This window comes from Amblyomma americanum, chromosome 6, assembly GCF_052857255.1.
Source record: "Amblyomma americanum isolate KBUSLIRL-KWMA chromosome 6, ASM5285725v1, whole genome shotgun sequence".
In the NCBI taxonomy this organism is placed as follows: Eukaryota; Metazoa; Arthropoda; class Arachnida; order Ixodida; family Ixodidae; genus Amblyomma; species Amblyomma americanum.
In genome coordinates, this window is record NC_135502.1 from 96,108,686 (window position 1) to 96,133,613 (window position 24,928).

General features: G+C 43.9%; 1 protein-coding gene across 1 annotated transcript in view; it reads right to left on the reverse strand.

Moving 5' to 3' along the window:
• Window positions 1-3,182: 3,182 nt before the first annotated feature.
• Window positions 3,183-24,928, reverse strand: part of Tap42 (immunoglobulin binding protein Tap42) — a 30,601-nt gene continuing 8,855 nt past the window's right edge. Inside the window, exons 4-10 of the mRNA XM_077627628.1 lie at window positions 23,614-23,765; window positions 16,873-16,981; window positions 13,392-13,461; window positions 13,210-13,298; window positions 9,764-9,921; window positions 6,705-6,847; window positions 3,183-3,402 (exon numbers count right to left, since the gene is read on the reverse strand). Of these exons, the coding sequence (XP_077483754.1) occupies window positions 3,362-3,402; window positions 6,705-6,847; window positions 9,764-9,921; window positions 13,210-13,298; window positions 13,392-13,461; window positions 16,873-16,981; window positions 23,614-23,765 (762 nt within the window). The 3' untranslated portion in view covers window positions 3,183-3,361. The remainder of the gene's footprint in view (window positions 3,403-6,704; window positions 6,848-9,763; window positions 9,922-13,209; window positions 13,299-13,391; window positions 13,462-16,872; window positions 16,982-23,613; window positions 23,766-24,928) is intronic.

The window sequence follows — 24,928 nt, forward strand, 5'->3', positions numbered from 1 at the left end:
AGGTTTAGCGCATAGTATGAAGTCGATTTCATTTTTATCTCACCATTGGGGCTCTTCCAGGTCCACTTCCTGTTTTCTCGTTTGTGGAAGAAGGTATTCATGATCCGTAAATTATTTCTATCCGCGAATTCGACTAATAACTCTCCCCTGCTATTTCTAGAGCCTATCCCATAGTCACCTACCGCGTGGTCGTCAGCCTGCTTCTTGCTCACCTTCGCATTGAAGTCGCCCATCAGTACAGTGTACTGCGATTTTACTCTATTCATTGCTGATTCTACGTCCTCATAGAAGCTTTCAACGGTCTGGTCATCATGGCTGGATGTGGGTGCGTAGGCCTGCACTACTTTCAGCTTGTACCTCCTATTCAGCCTAATTACTATAGCTGCTACCCTCTCGTTAATACTGTAGAACTCCTCTACGTTGCCAGCTATATCCTTATTAATGAGGAAACCCACACCTAGTTCTCGTCTATCCTCTAACCCGCGATAGCACAGTATGTGTCCGTCCTTTAGTACTGTATACGCCTCACCTGTCCTCCTAACTTCGCTAAGCCCTATCACATCCCATTTAATTCCCGCTAGTTCCTCGAACAGCACTGCTAGGCTAGCCTCACTAGCTAAAGTTCTAGCGTTAAACGTTGCCAGGTTCAGATTCCAATGGCGGCCTGTCCGGAGCCAGAGATTCTTAGCACCCTCCGCTGCGTCACAGGTCTGACCGCCGCCGTGGTTAGTTGCTCTGCAGCCGCTGGGGACTGAGGGCCGAGGGTTAATTGGTTTGATCATAGAAGGTTGTGGCCAAGTACTACACCAGGGTGGCCAAATCCTGCTCTGGTGAGAGAGTGCGTTGTCGGTTCTGGTCACCGAGATAAGGCCGCACTCCAGGCCTGGTTATGCAATTCCATCGACACGCGGATTTTTTTTTTTTGCATCTATGAGGAAACAAACCAAATGCACCGATTGTTCATAATGCCTGGAAATTTGCCTTAACCAAGTTTCTAAGCACGAGTCCGCTGTACATTCCACAACCCACAAACAGGAAAATGCAACACTTTACTGTTTCAAGATGCAAAGACTGCCCCCTCACAGTGAAGTAACATAACTAACCCTTTAAGACGCAATTTATGCTCTGCTATCGAGAAAGAGGTGAAAGTTCATGTGTGTATATTTGCAACTCCCTATGTCACAAAAACCAGATGAATGGCTAAAAGACTTTAGGAATTCACGCACATTACATGTTTCCATGCTCATCGGATTTAAGCCCTATCCTTCAAAAAAAATACATTTATTCCCAATTAATAACTATCATCCAAAGCTGTTACCGCGGTGCAAAATCAGCAACAGTGTCCTTTACTAAAACACTCCATGTGTGAGAGAAGAAAAAGTTACAGCACCAGACAGCACTTTGTAGGTGCACCGTAGAACTTTGCGACATTCATTTTTACTTCTTTCTCAAAAGTGATCCGTTTTATCTAGGCATGAAATGGCCGTACGATTCTGTCTTGCAGGGATTACAAATGCAGCCGACATCACTGATTCCACGAACACAGCTCTAGACGCTTTGAAAAAAGTTTGAAAAGTCATGTGCACAATCATAGATGCCGTGGCACAAAGGGTTAAGCTTGTAATTTCACAGACTGAACAAAATTTCAGAATGCGACACAAAGCATACACTTAGAAGTATACATATGTGATTAGTAGCTCCCTTCGAATTTAAAATATCCAAAAGGAGTGAGAGAGAAAGTTCTCGCAGTCTAAACTGGTATGCGAGTTTTAACATTCGGGAGCTGTATAGAGGCTATGAGGGATGCTATAAAGGTGTGCTCCAGGTTAATTTCTACCTTCTTGGGATTTTCTAACATGCAAGAGATCCGTGGTTCAAATCAATGTGCCATCACAACTCTCCAGCTGTAAAAAACAAACAGAAAATGGGTGCACCGAATTGAACAACCAAGCTTGTCCCCTGCCCAGAGCACAAGTGAGGCCATGCTAGTCAAAGCTCAACCCAACTACTATAAAGGCTCATTGAGGGAACAGTGAATACCAGAACAGGATTTGGCAACCAAGGTGCAGTAACTAGCCATCACCTCCTGTATGCAATTATACAAATACAGTATTTAACCAGCACCCTCAGTTCACAGTGGCTGCAGAGCTACTGACCAAAAGAGGTCAGACCCGTTACACAGCAGAAGATGCTAAGAATCTTTGGATCTGGCAATAACTGATGGTGGCCGTAACTAGTGAAGGACACAGTTATTGGAGGTCAATGGGAGAGGCTCTCATCCTGCTGTGAAGACAGTTAGGCTGATGGTGCTGATTACAACACTGCACTGCACACAGGTCGCTACAGTCGGGACTCGATCTTGTGACATGAGATCAGCAGCCAAACATAAAAGCCATTGAGCTACCGAGGCCGAGGCAAGTTACATTCCAGAGATTTGAAGCCCTGATGATGAGCGGGCATAGATGTAAACTGAATGGCAAGGAAACCTTGTAAGAAAAAAAAAAGGAGATAGTCGGTCATTTGGTGTCTACATGCCAAAGGTACGATGTGAGTTATGAGGTGTGCTGTAGAAGAGTGTTACAAGTTCATTTCATCCAACATACACTGAAATCTCAAAACATGAATGCTTTGACATTTCGCTTCCATTAAAATAAGGCCGCTGTGGCCAGGATCAGGTGTGCATGACTGCCGAGACATTGTGACAGGTGGAAAGCCACACAATTCAAGCAAGACCAACATACTAGTTAATGGCACATAAAAACAGGGTCTTCCTTCAGGGTTCATGACCATGTTTTACTGATCATGAAGCCCCATAAATTTCATGATCTACATCATGATGAATGACTTCACGATCTATTGATTATGAAGTCATGACCAGAGGTAACAGCAGCTCGTGACATCAGAGATTCATAATTCATGACCTACTTCACAATCTACTGGCAAAGTCAAAAAACGTCAGATGCATGTGCTAAATAGACAAAAAAGGTTGCCTTAATATTAGCAAAGCAACACTTTATCTTCCTTACGATGCATACCACAGCAAAGAGATGCTAGTACAACTGAATAATTTAGATAAAAGCTATGGATCTCAAAAAGTAATATCACATACAACTGAAAACTACAAGGAGACCATTTAAATATCATGCCTGCGATATGTAATCACAAATTAAAGGAACATCAAAGAAAATTTGTGTGTTTTTTATTATACACTTGTCAAGTGCACAGTACAACAGACACCACAAACGAATGGCCTGGGTCACTAAGACCAAGTTATATGCCACGAAAAACAAACTAAATACACAATGCCCAAGAGGAGTTCCTATCAATCTCATGATGCAAACAAACATGCTGTTGATCTTCTTCATCCCATGTTTTTCCTGTTGCCACTGCCTCTTCGGTTCTCTGAAACAAGTCATTCCCCACACGTCTCAGCCTTTGCAACTATAACCTCTGAGGAGATATGCTCCTAACATCTAAAAAAACCAAACACTTGAAGCGCACAAACTGACGAGGATGAAGAAAGAAGACGTGACACACATGATGGTCCTCATGTGCATCACGTCTTCTTTCTTCGTCCCCGTCTGAGCACTTCCAAGTTTTTGGAATGTCTTACCAACACGCCCAAGCAATCACTTTGCTGTCCTAACATCTGCTTGTCGTGCTTTTTTCTTTTCACTTCATTTATTAGGACCCAATTACAAGCAATTGGAGGGGGCCAAAGTAAGAGCCGCTATTGTATTGCACGATTCTAACGTGCACCTTTTTAAAATAAAAAGGCATTCGAATTTGAATGCACAATAGAATCAGAGTCACAAACCAAAATGAAAAATGGTAATTTCCCGATTTTCGGGCTCAAAATATACCTGGGCATTACAATAAGGGGTGCATAAAGATCATGCAAATATGGTACTTCGCAGCATGACTGCTGGAGCAAGCCTTAATGCAAGAGCGGATTCCAGCTGATGCACATAATACACAGGGTGCCATTAATTTTGAGGATACTTTTCTTTTCAATAAAGAGCTGCCTTTCTCTCTATGGCACCTTGACTACACCATCAGGTGCAGTTCTAGCCATGAACGAGCCAAAATGAGGGTACTGGTTGAGAAAAAACGACAACCCGCGTGAAGGGTCAATGTAATGAACATTTTGAGCACTTTAAGGAGCTCTTCAGCTTTGTGAGTACAACAAAACGAAGATATATTGGTGAATAAAAATGAGGGCACACTTGCTTAAGGGGGTTAAACAACACTTTAGGCAAATACAGCCTCCTGCAACGTGCAATTAATGTGAGAAACGCCAAACTTTTCTACAGGCATGACTATTGAGCGTATCAGTAAGTGGCATGCCACTGCTGAACTACACTTTGTGCAAGTAAAAAAAGAATATAGAAACAAAGAAGAAAAAATGTTTTCAACAAACTCCAAGGCAACTGTTGACAGGCCTACATGTGCAGTGCTTGCAGTGGCACACACTGCACGTGTAGACCTGAAGCCAATGTCAGAAAAGTGAAAAAGAGATGTGGCAGAATTCAAGGGGTTTCTAAGATGCTAAATAAATAACCTTGCTTGCGAAGGTTTACAAAAGGCAATATTCGCAAAAAACAAACAAACAAACAAAAACAACTTTTTCGATGTGTTTGCACATAGCTCCGAACAGGTGTGTGCAACATAATTCTGAGTGTGTGACTTTACACAGTGCACTACTACATCTCAAGGAATCCACCTGGAAGCCAGGGATGTAAATTTTTTTCCAAATACTATAATTTTTCAACTTATGAAGGCTGATGTACCTGGCTGTGAGCTATTATCTACGAATCAATTTTGGTTGTCCACTTCTGCCCCATGGTGTGTACGGCAGGCAGCTACATTGTGGGGCTTAGTCACAAGATAGTTGGCTAACCGACGGGCAATAAAAGTGACTACAGCTCTACTCCTTTTTTTTTTACTTCTTCAGTAAATCTTGGATACTAATCGTAACATGGCCAAAATAACTGACAACTACGCTGGCAAGCTCACCTTAAACAATTACTACTAGCTGCAATCAAAAAGCAGTGAACATCAAACCTACTCATCTGCGGCCGTCATTGGGCATTTGCGACTACACACCTCTTCTGTACTTCCTTCTCAAATGATGTCCCCACTGCATCAAATTCTGCACTTACAACCACACAGAGCAGAACCATATTGGTCACAGGATTGTTTTAATTGTTCACAACTTGTCATGCTTTTCTGTACTTTTGCTCTGCTATTCAAATCTCACACTAAACAAACTGCTCTAAGCAACAAAATATTTCACCTCACTCCGGGTACCAGCCTTTCTAGCAAACAATTCATAAAACTCAGCCAATCAACTTTCTTGTTGTGAAGTAGACACCACCCATAGTGCACTAAGGCTAGCAGTGAGTTGCCCCGGGGCAGGTCAAAGATTATTGTCTGCCTTAGCAACGCTTTGTGTCTGGTACGATTTGCATATTTCATATGCCTAACAGATCCCGTATCGGATGGGACTGGCACAACTTAAATACTAAACTCCTGTGACCCCTCCACTCTGAGGTTTAAAAACTTTTTCATTACTGTGTCCATTGGGCATCATTAGCCCTCTAATGACTTTACGCACAGATTTCAGAAGCTTCTGCATTGCTTACTGGAATGCTGCATGTCTGGCTTGCAGTTAGACAACTGAAGTTTCCCCTTTTCCCGCGAGGCGGCATTTTTTTACTGCGCGCCGAAGAAATGATACTGATTCCACTGCCCACTAACAACTTTGCCACTCGACTTCGGAGCTTTCCGCATTGCATATGGCCATGTTGCACTATCTAGATTTTAGTTAGGCAACTGAAGTTTCTTGTTCTGCATAGTTTTTTTTTCTCCGCGAGGGGGATTTTTTTTAGTACACTTCGAAAATGCAGTAGCATCAAAGTCACTGCATGCTTGGTGCATGCGCAACACAAGCACCAAGACGTCTCAAACCTCAGGACTCTGTTTTGTCTGCGATTGATTTTATTGCTGACCCAAGCAGCAGTGAGTCTGAAGATGGTGCCCTTCAGTCAGAATTCATTTCTGACAGCAACAATGACGGAAACCAGCCTGGAACACAAGCGGCCACACTCCACTGCCCAACTATAGGATTTCCAGTTATTGCTTTGTAGCAAGAATAATATTCAAGATTGAACTTTGATTTTTTTCACAGATAGTGGCCAATAGAATGGCAAACATTTTGCATATCTCAGAAAAGTTTTAACATTTTTTTCTTTTTAGATACAAGAGTACCTCTATAAGTTTTGTTCAATTTTTTCTAAAATCTTGTTTTTGGCTAATAAAATTGTGTGGTGCAAGGCAAAATCCATTATTCAAACTTATATGCCTAAGAAGCACATTTATTTAGCTTTATTCTCGCACATTGCATTAAATTATAAATGTAATAGTTTTTACAATAAAAATAAAAACTTCTGAAACTTACAAAAAAACGGTCATTTTCCCCACGGTAGGGAAAAAGTTAAAAACCACATGTCAAGTTCTCATATCGAAGGCCGCGCTGTCTTAATGCGAACTTACTAAGTGTGATACCAACAGCCCCAAGAAAAGAGAGATTTAGAAACACACTATGTTTCTTTGATCTAGTTATATGCACTTCTTGAAATGGGCGGAATGGTGCCTCTGAGAATTTATGCTAAAAAGACAAAGTACAACAGATTCCCACTCACCGTCCTTCCAGTCATCCATGGCACGCTTGTAGTCCAGAGCACCTTGGTCATCAGCTTCAACCAGCTCTTCCTTCTGAGCCTCCTCCTCCTCCAGCTCCCGTGATGCCTTCTCTGGATCAGTTGCCCAGTCCTGCAGGCTCCAGCTGTGCAAGAGGGCATGCGTGAACCAACACAAGACCATTGGCCTACATATCTGTGTGCGCTCCTGCATTACAGTGTAAGCTGATATATGGCCAGGCGCCACCCCTAAGATCTCAAGGTCGAAGTTGGCAAGGAATGATGTCATTGCATGGCAAGGTCACACTATCGTAGCTGGTTACATGTCTTATGTGACATCACGCTTAGCTCTCTTTGTTGCGGCTAGAACTCAGTAACTGCAGAACTGAACACATTTTCCTGTCATCTTCTTTCTTCCATACCTCGCTTACTCACACAGCTAACACAGAAACTCAAGTCACATTCCATCAATGCAACTTAATCTTTTGGATAGATTTAAGTTACCTAAGATTCTTACACCTCTCCACTGTTCTTTTGATGACTGCGTTCAGGCACCACCCCAAAACATGAAGGACCTGGGAAGTATAAGCGCACACTGCTATGTCAAAGCATGATAACCCAAGCTTTCAATTGGTAAATCAAGAGCAGGGTAAAACCAATAGATTCACTATTTGTGCGCAATGACACAGGAAAAGAAAAAAAATAAGGCATCATGAGAATGGCTGGCAGAAGGGCTCTGTATGCCTTCAACAATCTGTGCATGTAACCAATGCTGCCTCAAAACAACCATATAAACGTCAGAATGAAAACTGGCTGCTCTCAACCTTGCAGTAATAGCATAATACTGTGCAATAAGATGCAACTAAGGTAGATGGAGCATTATTTCAGTGACTGTTCATGCACTGTAGGGAAACGATATCAACAAACTAGTTGCCCCTCAATGTAAGCAACCTTTCTTTCAGTAATATGCAGCCCCATTAGTTTGAGGGTACATGAACTGGGAAAAGAAAGGAATGTCCGTGTTCTCATCAATCCATCATCTTTACCATCAGCCTGACTGCACCCACTGCAGGGCAAAGGCTTCTCCCATGTATCTCCATGTATCTCCAGTTAATCCTGTCCTTTGGGAGCTGCAGCCAGCGTATCCCCGCAAACTTCTTAATCTCTTCCACCCACCTAACTTTCTGCCGTCCCCTGTTACTCTTGCCTTCTCTTGGAATCCACTCCAGCGGCTATCTTGCCTTCGTATTACATGCCCTGCCCAAGCCCATTTCTTTCTCTTGATTTTGACTAGGATGCCATTAACATGTCTTTGTTCCCTCACCCACCGGCTTAGCTTCCGGTCTCTCAATGTTACACCTATCATTTTTCTTTCCATAGCTCGCTGCGTTGTCCTTAACTTAGGCTGAACCCATTTTGTTAGCCTCCATGTTTCTGCTAGTAGGTGAGTACCGGTAAGATACAGCTGTCGTATACTTTTCTTTTGAAGGGTATGGACAAACAGCCATTCATGATCTGAGAGAACCTGCCATATGCGGTCCACCCCGTTCTTATTCTTCTAGTTATTTCCCTCTCATGATCTGGATCAGCGGCCACCACTTGCCCTAAGTAGACGTATTTCGTTACCAATTGTGAACTGCTGTTCCCTTGCGAGACTGTTGAACATTACATTACTTAGGTTTTCTGCACGTTAATTTTGAGACCTACCATTATGCTCTGCCTGTCTAACTCATTTATCATGCTTTGCAGCTCATCTCCTGAGTGACTTAGGAAGTCTATGTCATCAGCAAATCGCAAATTACTCCGCTATTCTCCATTAACTCTTATCCCCAACTGTTCCAAATCCAGGCCTTGGAACACCTCCCGTAAACAGCCGGTGAATGGCATTGGCGAGATCGTGTCTCCCTGCCTGACACCGTTCCTTATTGCTGACTTTATGAAGGACTATGGTAGCTGTGCAGTCATTACAGGTATCTTTCGGTATTTTCATGTAAGACTCTTCTACACCCTGATTCCGCAATACCTGCATGACTGCTGAGGTTTCCATTGAGTCAGATGCTTTCTCAGGCTATATATAGGGGCTGGTTGTATTCTTCCCATTTCTCTATCACCTGATTGATTGTGTGAATACAATCTATCATAAAATATCCTTTACAAAACCTGCCTGATCATTTGGTTGATTAAAGTCTAAGGTTGCATTGACTCTTTTAGTGATTACCTTAGCAAATACCTTGTAGGCAAAGGACAGTAAGCTGATCGGCCTGTATTTTTCAAGTCCTTGACATTTCCATTTTTTATGAATTAAAATAATGTTAGGCTTCTTCCAAGCTTCTGGTATGGTCAAGGTCATAAGGCACTGCATATACAGAGTGGCTAGTTTTTCTAGCACAATCTCTCCGCCGTCCTTCAACAGACCTGCTGTTACCTGATCCTTACCAGCTGATTTCCCCCTTTGCATTGCTCCTAAGGCATTCTTTATTTCCTCTTTCGTTACTGGCAGGATGTCCCATTGCTGTGCTCTACTGCCTCTCTCATTAACGTTCTGATTACTTTGACTACTGTATAGATTTTTGTAGAACTCTTCGGCTACTTTAACTCTTTTATCCATATTGCTAATGACATTGCCCTCTTTCTCTCTAACACACACAGGCTACCTCCGTTCTTTAGAGCATGCTTGATTTTCTCCATGTTTAACTTCCTTATGTCAAATACCTTATGCTTATTTATTAACTTTGATAGCTCTGCCGTTCTATTTTATCCGAAGGGTTAGATGCTTTCATGCTTTGGCATTTCTTAATCAAATTTTTCGTCTCCTGAGATAGCTTGCCGGTATCCTGTCGAGCCATCCTACCTACATCTACTACGCACTCCGTTACGATAGCTGTGAGATTATCGTTCAGTGTTTGAACTTTAAGATTGTATTTTTCAGTTAAAGACAAATATCTGTTCTGCAGTAATATCCTAATACATCAATGACTAAGTCATTGATCCCTTTTTTAAAATATTTTTGGAAAAAGTCACACAACTATGCAATAACCATCATAAAAAAGCATCATGCTCACGGTTTGACAGCAGAACTGTTTGACGACTCCTGCTGTGCATGTTCGGGGTAGCGCTTAGCATAGAACTCGTCCACCGTCATGCTGGGAATGCTTGGGTAGCCCACTCCGTACACTCGCTTTTGAACTTCATTGCGGGTTATGATGATGGGCCGCAGTGGCTGCAAGGCAAAGATACCTTTTTTTGACAGTGTGTCAAAAGTGGACAATGCCAGCCAGGTGAGCAGGTCTTCGTGCTCTCAAGAATGCGACACTGCCTTGGAAAACAAGGGGCCAGTATGACGCTCAGAGGATGCACCAGTTCACTGAGCAAAGCCTCCAGGCTCATCACAGAGCTAAATAATCTTTCTTGATTTAAGAGCCTGCAGGGGAACCTTTCAGTAAGCCAGTGCATGCAGACCTAATGCAGTAAGGCAGCGCATGCAGACATAATACAAATGTAATTCCCTTTTTTTCAACTCTATGGAAACACATCTTACGGCTATGCATTTATCAAGTGCAGCCTGTAGCGGCAGCTTGCCCTAAAAGCTTTCTAAGCAGAACATGACCTAAAAAATTTCAATTTCTGAACTAAAAAGTAACACAGATTCAGAAATAATGATAATAAAAATAGCAAAAAAAGTGAATTAAAGCAAGGATATTTAAGCTGCAATCTGCTTCATACAAAACACAGTGCTTATCCACTGTGCCACAGCACTGATGCATAGGATTGCTTTTAGTTGTGCTTTCATCCATTGTCATAACATGCGTCCATTTTTCCACTAGGTGTGGCTAACTAGCTGGAAGCTGTGCCTTTCAGACAACAGAGTCATGCGTAGCAACACCGATGTGCTGGGCACAAATGAAGTGAGCTGAGCTAAAGTCCCTAGGTAGTTCTCTAGGTAGCAAGCAGTGACAAGTTCGTCACGTGCAGTCATTTTCTAAACTTGCATACTCGAGGGTGGCATTGATAACCACTGTTATGCAGTTTACACAACTTTGACAGAGTGCCGGCCGAATCGATTAGTTGAGAGAAAAAGCTCCTTTTGTGAAGAAAAGATGCAACATGTTCTCTATTCTCTTCCTTGAACTTCTTACATTTTCCCTCAAAAATGGAAGCCGAGTCGCATTCTTTATAAAGTTCATGTAAAATGCTGGCATAACAACCCCACCAGTTCAGAAGCAGCTGCCATCTTACATTTACTTTTTATATGTATACTATTTCGTTATGAAGAGAAAAAAATGAGGGGGAAAAAGGGGGAGTGGTCTACCTGTCTTCCATTATGTTAGAGCTCATCAACCCGCCCCCTGAAAAAGATAGGGGAAGAAGAATAAAAGATAGGATGAGGTGGGATAAGCACTTTTCATTCTTGTATTACACTTGCATTATTGGCCGATTCTAGAACATACACTAGTGCCGGTGAGCAGCCTTAGAAAGAAAATGGTGGATGCCAGATGTTGCCCATTACAAAGGTCTTCACTACTTAGTTTCTTTTTTTTTTTTAAATTGTAATCAGCGATTTTTAGGGCACAATTTCACTTCTGCAGCTCTCCCTTTTAAATCTCTTCATCCCTTCCCTCCAACACAGTTAAGGTGTGCACCTGATGTGAGACAGCCCCACACATTTCCTTTTTCATAACCTCCTCTTACTCTTTATTTAAGCCTGCATGGCAAGTGCATCTTTCCTTTGCTAAAATTCTTGTCACTGCAAGCCGCTGTACTTCCTGCCCATAACAGCACTGCATAGCACAATACAGTAATCCCTCAGTATAACGAAATCACCTTACTTGAAATTTCTTCCGGTCCTAAACCAAACGGATGCATTTTAAGCCTCATTGCTCGAAGTGCATGAATAGCTTGACCCGCTAAGAGCGAAGTCTCATGCAGGCACAAAAGAGGCCACAAAATTACCAAACCTACGACCAATGACACTGACCGCAGACGTGCCGGGCAACGAACTGAGCTGCCATAGTCGTCGCTAAGCCTAACCGTTTCACATCGGCCAAAGCAGACGAAACTCTCGAAAGCGTGCAAACGTCATTCCCGAGAGTTTTCGTTTCAAACGAGAAGGCAACCCGCAGGTTGCACTTGCAAGTGGGAACAACGGTGTTTGTCGAGCTGCTGCCTGGTTGCATGCCCTTTGCAGTGTTTGACGCGAGGAGTTACACTAACAAATCGGGAAGACGACTTTGGGGAAGCCGGTATAGAAATTTTGCTCGCCGCTCGCTAAAACCGGCTTGCATCGCAATAAAACATCGCCCCTAGCTTCGTTGCACTCTTCCCGATGCGAATCGACCGATAACTTGCCGAAAACATGAAAAACCCGTGCGTCACCAGCAGCGAGTCCGGCTGTCAACATGGCAGGTCAAAGCAACCATGGTGTTCCCTCGGCGATTTTCTCAAGCTGGTCATGCTCGAATCGCACCATCCGACTAGACAAATGGTCTAAATCAGTGGTAGGGTCATTGAATTCTGTTCCTAGACATTTGTCAACGGCGCAGATGCGACGCTACAAATACCGACACTCGTACAGTAGAATTAGCACAGTGTCGTCGGCAACGGTGCACCCAATGACTCTTGCTTTGCGAACTTCACGGCTGTACATCTCAGGAAAAAATTGCCCAGTAATCCCGCAAAGCACCTACTGCAAATCCGTTCGGTTTTTACGATCACGCTGCGTACACATGCACAATGAGCTGCTAATTGTTTTTTGAGTACACCAAGCACACACACTCAGACTTGAGCCTTGGCATTTGCGGCACTTTCCGGCGAGACACTCTTGTAGCCTTCAGTGACCCCCTCCATAAAAGCGGCTACTGCCTTTGAGATTCCAAATACACTGAAGGTTGAATGCATGGGCGGCGACCATTGCCTCGTACAATGCTTGGTCAGATTAGAGCAGGGGCTGCATGTGCCCCGGTAAGAACTTGAAACAGCCAAAGCTCACTACCTTTTCCGCACCTGAATAAAGTTTTGCTTCACTGAATACATTCTATTTTGACATCCATGCAGTTGCGGAGCAATTAAAGCTCGACTGCTTTAGCTTTTCTCAGGTTGCAGCTTATATCGAATTACCGCTTATAACGAATTTTTTCGCTGTCCTGCTGACTTCGTTATAACAGCAGGAACATACAGGGCATGTGCTCACATTTTGTGCTCATGATTATTAAGCAAGAAAGTAGTTAATCGTGTAAATTAAGTGGCAAGTAGCAGAAGCAGCAATTAACTCTTTCACTACTGTGCCACAGGCCATCAGTCATAAATGATCATCGTTCTGAACTTGCCAGCAAAATTCAAGACAGCGCTCATGGATTTCATGAAATTCAAGATGGCGCGGTCCCCCTCTCACCTAGCCCCTCTAAAAGTTTCCTGTTAATCTGCCCATCTGCCACACAGAAGGCCTAAGCCAGGTGCCCAAAGCTACAAGGTAAAGAGGATGACATGAGCCTCTCGAAACGACCACACCGACCTTTTTTGGCTGTTGCTGAGTAGACACCTCGTGTGTTGGCTTTCCTTCTGCTTTCATCTTGGCCATGTACTGCAGGATGGGCTTCTCCTCTGAGGGGTGACAATAAAGCGAACTAAAATCAAGCTCTGGCAATCCAACCACCAGGCTGGGCAAGCAGGGCTGCCCAGGATGTTTCAACAAACCTTCAATGCTCCGAAGTTCCTCGATGGAATTGTTGACCCAGTATTTCAGCAACACAGTGTAGTACTCTCTCTGCAAGTTTTTTGGGGAAAAAAAAGAAAGGAAAGGCAACACCAAACAATTCATCAGTTCTTGCTCTGTATTAAACCCCCCCGCACATTCAAGGAAACAAATGCAATATGGAAAGTATCCAGAAATGTAAAGCTTCAGAAAAACATCCGTGGCCAAAACTTCTAGTACACTGCAGTGGTGGCCTAGAGGTTAGCATCCAACTCTTTCTTTCTTTCTTTCTTTCTTTCTTTTTATTTTGACAGAACTGGTTACAATACAAGACCGAATAACACACATTGGTATAAAGCACTGCCAAGGTAGACGAGGCAAAAAGCGTTTAATGCACGCCTGACGAGGCCTCCTCTCCGGAATATTGCATCAGGACAGACGAGTGGCCGGTCGCGCCAACAACAAGAAAGAATAAGGAGGCAGCAAAACTGTGCAGTTACAAAACAATCAGAAAGATTCGGTACAAGACGCCATTATTAGAAACATCAATCACTAAGCAGGTAGAATACAATGCAAAGGCAATACTCAAGATACAATGGAATACCGTACATAAAAAAAACACTTAAGAAAAAATCAAACAAATTAAAACAGCATACATCAAAACAGCGCAGTTATGCTTTATCTAGTAAAAAAGTTTTAACTTGTCTCTTAAAACTGTTACTTAAAACTTAAAACTAAAAACTCTTAAAACTCGCATGTGGAAGGTGTGGGGTTCAATCCCGAGTGCCGCCAGGTACCCACCGGTGATACAATGCGTACAAGTTGCCCCTGGCCTCGTGCTCGGCTTAATCAGGGTGAAATGCTAGGGAAATGGGCCTTGATCCTACCTTGAGCAAATGGAAAATACCTTGTGCCATGGCGCACTTTGGCCGCAGATGCCCTTGAGCCATAAAAATTCACTATCGTCAAAACTTCTAGTACAGCTATAACTGTTTGTCAAGAAGAGGACATCGAGTGCCCTGCTAGATACCAACTGCTCTAGACAAAAAATCTTTCCGCCGATAGCTCGCTGTTCAGTCAGTCACAGTGAAATAATAAAAAATGTACAATGCCCATTTAAATGAGAAAAATAGTATTCACAGAGCATGAAGCACCCTGTTTTTACATCTCATTACCAAGACAATATAAGACAATTATTATACTTTCTTTGTGCAGTTATGAAGGAAAAGTAGTTCCCTTCAGAAGTCTGAAATTAGCTTGCCTGTAACAGGTAAAAAAACTAGGAACAACTTTGTGCTACCAACAGCATTCAATGATTTTTCACGCCAGCTGCCATGGTACCTTGCACCTGATTCCACATGTGGGTGTATAATTCTACTCCTGAGCAGTTTACTTGATCCACCATGGCAGAGAGGCGTGAGCACCGTGGTGGCTGGCCGTGGTAGAGGTTAGGGCCCTTGGCTACTGAGCGGAGTACTCGAACCAGACCACGTCAGCCGCATTTCGATGATGGATGTGGAGGGGAAATGCAAAAGGCGCTCCTGTGCTGCAGATGTCAGTGCATGCTAAAGATCCCTAGGTGGTCGAAATTATTCTGAAGCACTCCACTGCAGCACCCCTTTCTTCCTTTCTTCTTTCACTTCCTCCTTTATCCCTTCCCTTACTACAGGCTGTTTGGGCATCCACAGAGTTATGTGAGACAGTTACTGAGCCATTTCCTTTCCTCAAAAGCCATATTCTATTTCATTTTCATTTTACTTCTCTAGAGGAGTTATACAAGGCGATTTTTTAACCTTTACGAATTTTAATTTTAAAAACTGCGAGAGATACATTGGTGCAGCCTATGAACTGGATTGTAAGTAAGGCGGACATTGTGCACCTCATATGAATGAATAATTAATTAAATAATTAGCTAAAATTAACTAATACACTTTTTATTTTTGATTTTAGGGGGCAAGGTTATACTGCAAAATTGATGGCTGTCAACAACGACATGCAAGTTTCAGCAACAGTGTACTTGACTTCCTGCCACCGTACACTACTTTGGTGCTTCAACCCTTGGACCTGAGGATAATCCGCGCGCTGAAGGTCAGTTGTAAGGAACATCTGATTCGATATTGCGCGTTGATAGAAGGCTGTGGTCGCAGCTGTTTGGAGTCCATCGATACATTGAAAAATGTGTTTTCTTTGAGGCAATTCACGCCTATTTCGCTTGATAATCTGCACACAGTAAGTGGCTACGATAGAAATACATTATTTCCCATCTCAATGTGTATGTATACTATTAAATTTACTGCTACTTTTGCACTGAATTACGCGTTATATCAAACTATTAGTCGATTCTTTGCGAGTGTGATATATGCGAGTTCGACTGTAGTACTATTGCGTCCCCAAAGCAGCTTGTGGGTAGCAACATTACCGGCGAGATGTATGTTACTGCTCTGGAGAGCTTGGAAAGTGCCGTAATTGTCTAGTTTGAATAATCAGACGTGCATAACAAACTTACACTGCATGACTTTGTAATTTTGGCTGTAACACGGGAACTCCACTTACTAGAAATCTATGATATAATGAGCGCAATCCATATGAGCATCAGGTTCGTTACAAGTGGGCTCGACTGTATTCCTAATAGAGCACCTCTAGTTGCAATTCTTCAATGCTCTACTTTGCTGCTAACAGTTTTTGCTCTGCAGGTCCTTCCAGTCAGAGGGAACCTTATTACGAGCAAATGTTCAAACTGTTATTATGAGCAAAGGATGGACAAACTGAGTTGTTCAATGATACTTGCTTTGATTTTGTTGGATTTGTTTCTCGAGACCAACAGAACACCACATCCACAGAATTCATTTTTGGTCGGCCAAACAAACACATCACGACTCAAGAAACGTAAATGGAACTCGATGGAAACAAATAGGAACCGCAGGATACCCACACGATTCCCAGCAGCTACACTAGTATTATTCATTCATTGCTCTTCCTAAAAGGATACTGAGGACAATCTGAAGTTGGCCTCTATCGGCTGATTACTATGCTCTAATTGCAAGGGGGCTACTTTCATCGAAAACCGAGCTTTTGTAAAGCCAGAGACGTGGCCAAAATCTGAAATACAGGCATCACTACCGCATGTCACTGCACAAACTGCGATACTCTCAATGCTTTCTTTTTTTTTGGGGTGGGGGGGGGGGGGATATCTTGAGGCTAGGTGACACTGCCATTTTTTGATCACCGGTTTCTTTTTACCACCGAAGTCACAAGCTTGAATTGAGTGGCAGCAATAAGCTTCTTCCATTTTATAACTACAGTATTCGCAATAATAAATGCACCTTTTCCTGTCAAACAAACATCAACATAGCTCCAAATAGCCAAACATCTGATTTTTACTAACAAAGAAAACTGGATGTAGTTGTCCTCAGTGTCTTAGCTGACACAGTGATAAATATGCACCGTAGATCATAAAACCATGCTCTCCTACGATGCACACACCAGGGTCTCGTCGTCAATGTTGGGGTTGTCCATGAGGTCCTTGAGCTGCCGCTGCCGCTCCTCCATGGCTTTCTGCTCTGTGAAGCGAGCGATCTTCTCTTTCCGTTTCCTGGTGCAAACCGAAACCCCGTCACAGAGTCAGGTGATTTGGAAGTGCCTCACAGAAGAAGCGAATTCAAGTTCAAAAAAAGGCAGCCATGACTATGAACTCCCTCAGAATGAACCCGCATGAGCGGCAACTCCATATACACCCCATATTTTAGTTTCATCACAAGGCCCAGCCATTTTGGGCTCGCAAAGGGATCCTGAAACTGGTTCAAGCTGCAGCCTCTTTGCCCTTAGGGGTTTCTCTTTTCTTCCAAAGTGCTGCTAACATAGCGCAAGGTACAGGCACGGGTCCAACATAGAATGCAAAACTTCCTTCATACACAGTATATCATTATGCCATCACAATGCTTCCTTTAACTTAAGGGGGGAGGTGAGGATCGGAGTGAAATTCCTTATTTTTTGTAGTAGAGCAATGAAATTTGGCCCGGTTATTGGGAATTGTGCTGAATGACTAATTTCAAAGTTTCATTGATATATTTTGAGTAGTTTTGACATTACAAATGTTTATTTGCACCCTACTTGCAGAAAGCCTGGCGTGACAAAGAAACGTGGTAGAAGCCCATAGTTGCTTTTATATTTTGGCCAATTGAATAGTTCATGCAGTGACAACGTTCTGCAAATATTTTTATCACCCGTATTTTTTTTTTACACAGGACATTATACCCATGTTTGAAAAATGTGGTCATTATCAACATGCCAATTTAGCTAACAGTAAAAAAGTTGAGATAGTTATTAAAAATATAGGAATGTCACTGCATGGAGAATTTACTAAGAAATACAGTGCTACAAACCCCATGCAAATCCCACAAGGCATAGCTGTTCTATGCTTTCTGCAAGCAAGACAGTCGGCTCAAAACTCACTTCTGAGAAAACTGGCTCTAAAGTTTTGCAAGCACTGCAGATTTATTAGAAAGCACCAGAGCTGTAATATTTTGCACCATTGCTGTCAGGCATCTTCTTGCACCTTTGCCTCTTTGCTTGGTGGGCTTTCGATGCCTTCTTCTGGTGTTTTTGGTCCTTTTCTTGAGCCCTCTGGACAGCAAGGGCTCCATGATGCACACCCAAGGTGGCATACATTGCCGAGTAGGCTCCTTGGCTCCCTGAATTGTACTTCACGACTACCTCATTTACTACAGTCTCTATCGCAAAAAGCGAGGCATGCTCGTCCTTTGACAGCACTGACCAAACTTCCATTCAGTTGAGGACGCTGCGCGAAGGGAGTTGCGAACGCTGCATGTCTGCACTTCTCCCGTCACTGCCGACGACACGGAACGCGGCTCGAGGTGCGCCTGAATGGTGCTACGTTCGGGCGACGATTTGTCCGGTGAATCTTCAGCTATCGCACCGTAGCTCGTCGACGGATGGGGCTCACTCGAAGGCTGCGTGTCCGTGTCGCACGATGCGCCAGAAACAGGACAGCGTCTCTGCCAACATCGCCTCCAACGCTGCGATCTCGGCTACCCATTCGTGCGGCTGTACGCAAAGGTGCAAGAGACTCCGCTGGCGCATCTTCCGTCGACTGGGTTATCAGCGTCGATGGCACAGGGCGACTGTCAGCTTCGCTGCTGGTGTAACGCGGTGCAAGATAGCGCGGCCCATTTCCGTATGTTCATTTGGGTGCTCCGCTTCTCCCGTTGGCCGCCATCTTTTTCTCATCGTACGAGGCTTGCACTTCCATTTTCCGAATGCGTACTTCGTCAAAAATTTATTTTCAAATGAGCGACGATCCATTACTAACCTGGGGGCTATCAGAAATCCTAATTCTTCGTGTCAAATGAAAACTCCGGCGTGGTTTGCGAAGCAGAAAACGGTGGTCCGCTGTGGTTGCCAGCTTGCCCACTACCGCAGCAGCAACCAATGGAGGGCGCTTTTCAGACCGGCAGCCAATCGGAGGGCCGCTTTCATTGGAGGGCCCCTGTGACCACCCCTGGCATACCCGCGCTTCTTTTGTGTTTGTGCGAATGTTACAAGATGGCAACGACTGAAGAATTCAGAAACAAAACGGCGGAACTTTGAGCTTTCAAACGATACCAAGATGGCAGCGCTCGGTGGTGGGAAAGATGAGATATGGCTCCGCGAACTGCGGTGATTTTGTGAGACTTATAACTGTTTTCTCGCCCTGCACACTGACAAATTAAAATTTTTCGGGCACTTTTAGTACGTTTTCAGCGAAACCATTTTGATACAACGTAGATTAGGGGTTGCAGATACCGAAACGCGTGGTTTCCAAAAATCGACTTTTTCCGCAATTTTCGCGACCTGATCCCCGTGTCCTTTCTTAAACCAAACACAGCCTAAAACCAAAGTGCAAAGACTGATGGTGCCGCATCAACAATAGATAATGAACGAAAGACGTGACATATATCACCCATGTTTACTAACAAAGCAATAACAGGATGTTCAAGTGCTAGGATTTGCTGTACAAGTCCTTGCAGCTTTAAAATGCCAAGACAACATAAATAAGGGCAAATTAATGCATGATACATATATACTGTATTATTCCACCCTTATCAAGTGATTTTGGGCTGCCTGCTACGATCATAGTTCAACATGCGATGTGCTGTTAATATTCATTTCGATCACGTATTAGGCTGTGTGACACCACTCCTATGAAAGCCCTAGTTAGGATGACAGCATATCTAAATGAAATAAAAAATAAAAGCCTGCAGTGCAAAAAGACGCAAAAATCATGCTTATATATTTAGCGTTTAAATACCAACACTGTTTTAAACGGACACTGAGGAGAACTCCATTCAACTACTGTTCACAGTAAAAATTGACTCTCAGACTCTTTCTGGCTGTGCTGACATTTGTGCTGTAGCAAGACATGCATTTACTGCTCAGAAATTGGATTTAAAAATCTTCAAATCCCTCATTTCAACTTGTGACATCCTCATCGAAAAAGATTGGTTAAAGGGCGGTGTAGTGTAACCTCTGGGATCCATGCACAAAAAAAAAAAATCCATGTCCTGCATAGATTTTACATATGAATATGGCCGGTGATCACGACACCTGTTTTGCGTTATGGTCTTTTCTAGCTACCCACCACGGTGGCTCAGTGGTTAGGGTGCTCGGCTACTGATCCGGAGTAGCCGGGATCCAACCAGACCGCGGCCGCGTTTCGTTTCGATGAGGGCAAAACCCAAAAGGCACCCTCACTGATCCCGACATAGGCCAGACAATTACTGCGCCATTTCCTTTCCTCAAAAAGCATGTTTATTTTTTCTTTTCTAGCTTATAACAGCCCTGTGGTCCATTTGTGATTAGATCGCGGCACCCTATTGATACAGGCCAAGTTCTACTTGTCCTCAGTGTCCTTTTAAGCAAGGGCCCTGAACCTACAGCCACTGAGCACCAGATATCAACTCAAGCATATAAACAGTTGTCGCAGAAATAACTACACAGGAGAAAGCACGAACGAAATGTTTTGGTATCAAAAGTACTTTTTTTTTCCTTTGTGACCCACTATGCATAAGGCCCCTAATTTTGTGTGGCGGAAAATTACAAATTCTGCAAGAAGCCTCCCATGTATTAATGCATGCGGCCTGCCGCCATGCCGCCACTTCTTGACTGGATGATTATTGCTGCAGTTTTATGCCCGTTCGCCCCCTTTTTTGATTTCAGCACTCTTCACAGCTCCTTCACTGCCTTCTCTCCTTTCTCAATGAACTGTGCAGCCTTCTTTCCATATTTGTAGAAACTCGTTCTCGCCAGCATGTGCCGCGCAGTTCGCCCCGACAACTAGTGGCGTCGAGAAGTTGGCTTTTCCTGGCACCCCACAAGCTTGGTGGGTGAGCTTGCTGTGAACATATCGAAGAACAGTGAAAAAAAAAATTGTGCTATATTTGTGATTCCGTTCCAAATATAATGACCGGTGCTTTCTGAAACACATTATTCAAGGATAAAGTTTCACGCTATATTTGCGAAAATACAGTAATACTGGTTTCAACTGACACCAGTATCATGACTAATCCCAAGAAGCTTGCGCGCTGTCGCCAGAGCCACAGCGCTTGACGCGTTAGCTGGCTGGATTACAAGGGGAGCAAGCATGTCAAGTCGTTAGCAAAATTTTGTCCGTTACAAGATTATACGTTTCGAAGGAATTCACACGACAAAAAAAAATCCCATCCCCAGCATTTTATCATTTCTATTGATGTCCTTAAAGGAACACTGAGGAGAAATTGAAGTTGGCTTGTATCGATAGAATACCAGCTCCTGATCACAAAAACACCGCTCTTATTGAAAACAAAGCTCTTGTAAGGTAGAAAATAGCAAGAACCAAAATAAAGGTATCGCCGCCACAGGCCAATCTCGCAAGTACAAGCGTGGTGACGCCATAGCACAAGAGACGCCACCTTGGAGGAATTTTCCTTCCTACATGGGCGTGCGAATCTCTGAGGCTGACAAAGGAAGGTTGCGCGGTTCAATATTGAAGTAAGTTTTATTTTAAAACTGATAGTGCACTTTTATCACACAAGGAAGGCAGACAAAAGACAACCTGAAAGTTGGAAGCAAAGAAAACCGATGCTTGGCAGCGCCACAGGCAGCCAGGAGAGTTCGATTTGTTATGGCGCTTCGCGTCTATGAGCTTTGCGTGCTCCGTGGTTTTGTTTTTGACACGCCTCGATTTACAAGCGCCGAACAGCAGAGGAACTCCAAGCGTCGCTTCAAGTGCTAGTTAACCTTTGAAGGAGCCTGTTAAGGCTTGTCAGATGATTGCCACGGTTGATGAAAAACTATGATGGCACAATGGTCGGTGATCGTACAAGGCAACACTTGTGTATTCGCACGCTCGCCCGGCAAAACATTCCCGGCTGTGCCAGTCAACTTCAAACTACTTAACAGAAATCGTTTATTAGGGACGGGAGACAAGGTACAAGGCAGTTCAGAAAAATTTCTGATGGCCTAGCTCTGCTAGCGAAAGCGCGGAGATTTCTGCATCAGATGAGTGCATTCACTAGATGCGCCTTTATTGATGGTTGCAACTTGAGCCGTCGTGGCGGAGTGGTAGCGTCTCCGCCTCAAACGCCAAAGGCCCTGGTTCGATTCCGAACCTCGGCACAGGATTTCTTTTTTTATTCAGTGAGTGGGCGGGGGGTTTCAGTGGCTCCCATAGATGCCGCCACCGAATACGTTGGTTAGCGGTTCAGCGCAGGCTCTGTTAAGACGCGTTTATGCTCCGGCGTAACACGTGTGCGCGCTGCACGGCGACGTCACGTCGGCCAAAGTGAGACTTTCTATACTCAAACTGCGCTTGACCGCCGACACGTTCGGCGGCTTCGGCGCACTCTGACCGCACTGGCGGGAAGACTTGGAGCATGTCTCTATTTCGCACCGAGTGCGCCAGCGGCCGCCGGCCCGGCCAGACTGATTCGGCTCCGCGGCGAGGTGCGTGTTGTGACGTAATTCAATAGCGTCGGCAGTTGGGCGGAGCTGTTCTTTTCGAGCTCGGCAAATTTAATCCAGTCACAGTACATATCTAAAGGTACATGCAAGTGGGCGAGAGAGCCCGATCCAGTGGACCCGTTGGATCTAGCGGAAGCCGTTGAAGAGTCGTGCGCCTGCTTTAAATTCAAGCCGCCAACTTTAAACGCGACCGCCCTTGAGCACCCATCCATTTTTTTTTGGCAAAAAAATAAATAAATAACTTGGCCCTTGCAACTGTGGGAGACCTCAACACCGCCTGCTGTGCCGTGCAACCACGCCGTTCAAGGAATCACAATTCTTTGGCCCCAAAGCACTGGCCGGCCTCCGACGGGCGCAACGCGGTGACCTTGTCCTTGCCACTCGCGACTCCCCGCATTGGGGTTATGATATTTAGTTTGCAACGGCTGCTCACTAATAAAGGAGGAAACGACCCGCCGGCGCCTAACCTAACCGTGCTCCCTCAAAAGCATTGCACGCTCTGTGGGGCTGAGGTCGCTGAAATGCAGGCCAGAGTTTTTGCGAGAACTACGTCGTCGGGTTCGGGAACAGGGTCCATGGTAACGCCGGCAAGACGCCGGTGCAAACGTAAACGAAGCGACGGTAGTGACCCCCGATAGATGCTTTCAACGTGCGGTGGCGGTAGCTTTCATTTCGGCAGCTGCTAGACCGCACCGCTTGCCGCCAGAAATCATGGAGTCTCCCTTTATGTCATGTTTCACGTCACTCCATCCTGTGACGTCTTAAGAGTTGTCGGTGACGTCATAAGAGTTCTCGAGTTTGAATTGGAGTGGCGGGAAAAACTTTTTCAACTTCGAATCCAAATTTCTTTGAAATAAATGCATCTTTCGCTCCCGGACAAGCGGCAACAAAGCCATGAAATGCCGAACTATCAGATTTCGCTAACAAAAAAAGTTTGATAGGGTTCTCCTCAGTGTCCCTTTAAACACAATGCAATAAAAAAAAATGTGGCTGCTAATACAATACTCCGCAAAATATGCCACAATCCGCGATTTTCTGTGGACTCACAGGAAATCAGGGCCCTTACCTATGCAAAATGCAAGCTCAAATTGCTGCTGCCATGCGCTCCGCACTTAAGCAACAGCTCATACTTGACACAAGCTTCAAGGCCTTTCAAAACAGCAATGGAAAGGTGTAAAAGATCAAGGCAACTCAGAGAATCTAGAACTGAAAGAATGGAATTCCAACCTGCAAGCATCCACAAGGCTGTCAGCTTCCGACTTCTTTGGACTAGCAGCATCAGCTTTCTTATCACACGCATCTTCGTCCTTTGCCTCGGGGAGTTCGTAGCTGGTGACCCCATACTGCCGGCAGCGTGTCAGGTAGTCACGGAAGTAAACCTGTCCAACAACATGTGCTATCAGCCAACACTGAAATGCAGACAAGACAACTGAAATGGAAACAGCAAAAAAAAAAAAAAATTTAGATGAGGGGGACTAAATACTAGTGCACTTTATTTTAACTTCGATGGTGTGAAGACAGTTTCGTGGATGAGTTATTGCACCCCGCCTGTATTTCTTCTCCGGCAGCTAATATCTTTTTAATTCTTGTGTTCGCGTTACAAGCACCCTGTTTACATTTCATTTGCTGCTCATAGTAAATTATACAACACAGTGATGCACCAAGCAACCAGGAGTGGCCACTGGCTGCACAAGATGGTGAGGAAAAACGCCCACAGACATCTGTGATGACATGCTCCAAAAAGCAAGAGCAGTGCACAGATGAATGGCGTTGAGCCGTATCCTGATTCATTCAGGTTGGACAGGTCGCATTATCTAGCAAACACTCACATAACTATGTAACACATTATTAGTGCTGTCGAGCGCATTCGATCATCAACACTAAACACTGGCTTTCAAATTTCACAGTAATGGATCGTCTCTCATCATGTCTAGGTTCAATAACATTACCTGGCTGTAACTCTTCCTACTGTGAAATGCATTTTGTAAGCACGACGCATGTCTCCAGTTAGACGCGCTAAAGATGCATGCGAAGTACAAAAGACTATTTTAGATGTTTTGCATCCCACAATACATATTGAATGCCTGCCCATCTAAACAGCCAAATACACAGAACATGGCTGCTGTTCTGCACTTGTACTACTACACAGAAATAGTAGGCTGCTATAGTGCAAGGTACAAAACATGAAGAAATATATATATATATATATATATATATATATATATATATATATATATATATATATATATATATATATATATATAAAACTCCCAAACTGTCAGCCAGCCGACCCTGATGACAACTGTAAAAGCTCCACAGGTGCTCTCTCGATCCGATGTTGAAATTAAGTGCAATTAAAGAAGGCGATCATAATCCTGTTTTTACTCATCGGATATGGCGATGTGCATACAGATTTGTATGAAATTTAAAAGGCTTGTCAACAAAATGAGTTACTCTGAACTGTAGAACATCACGTATTGTCAAACATAAGAAAAGGGTTCCTAGAAATAGCATTAAAATAATTAATAACATGTTCAATAGA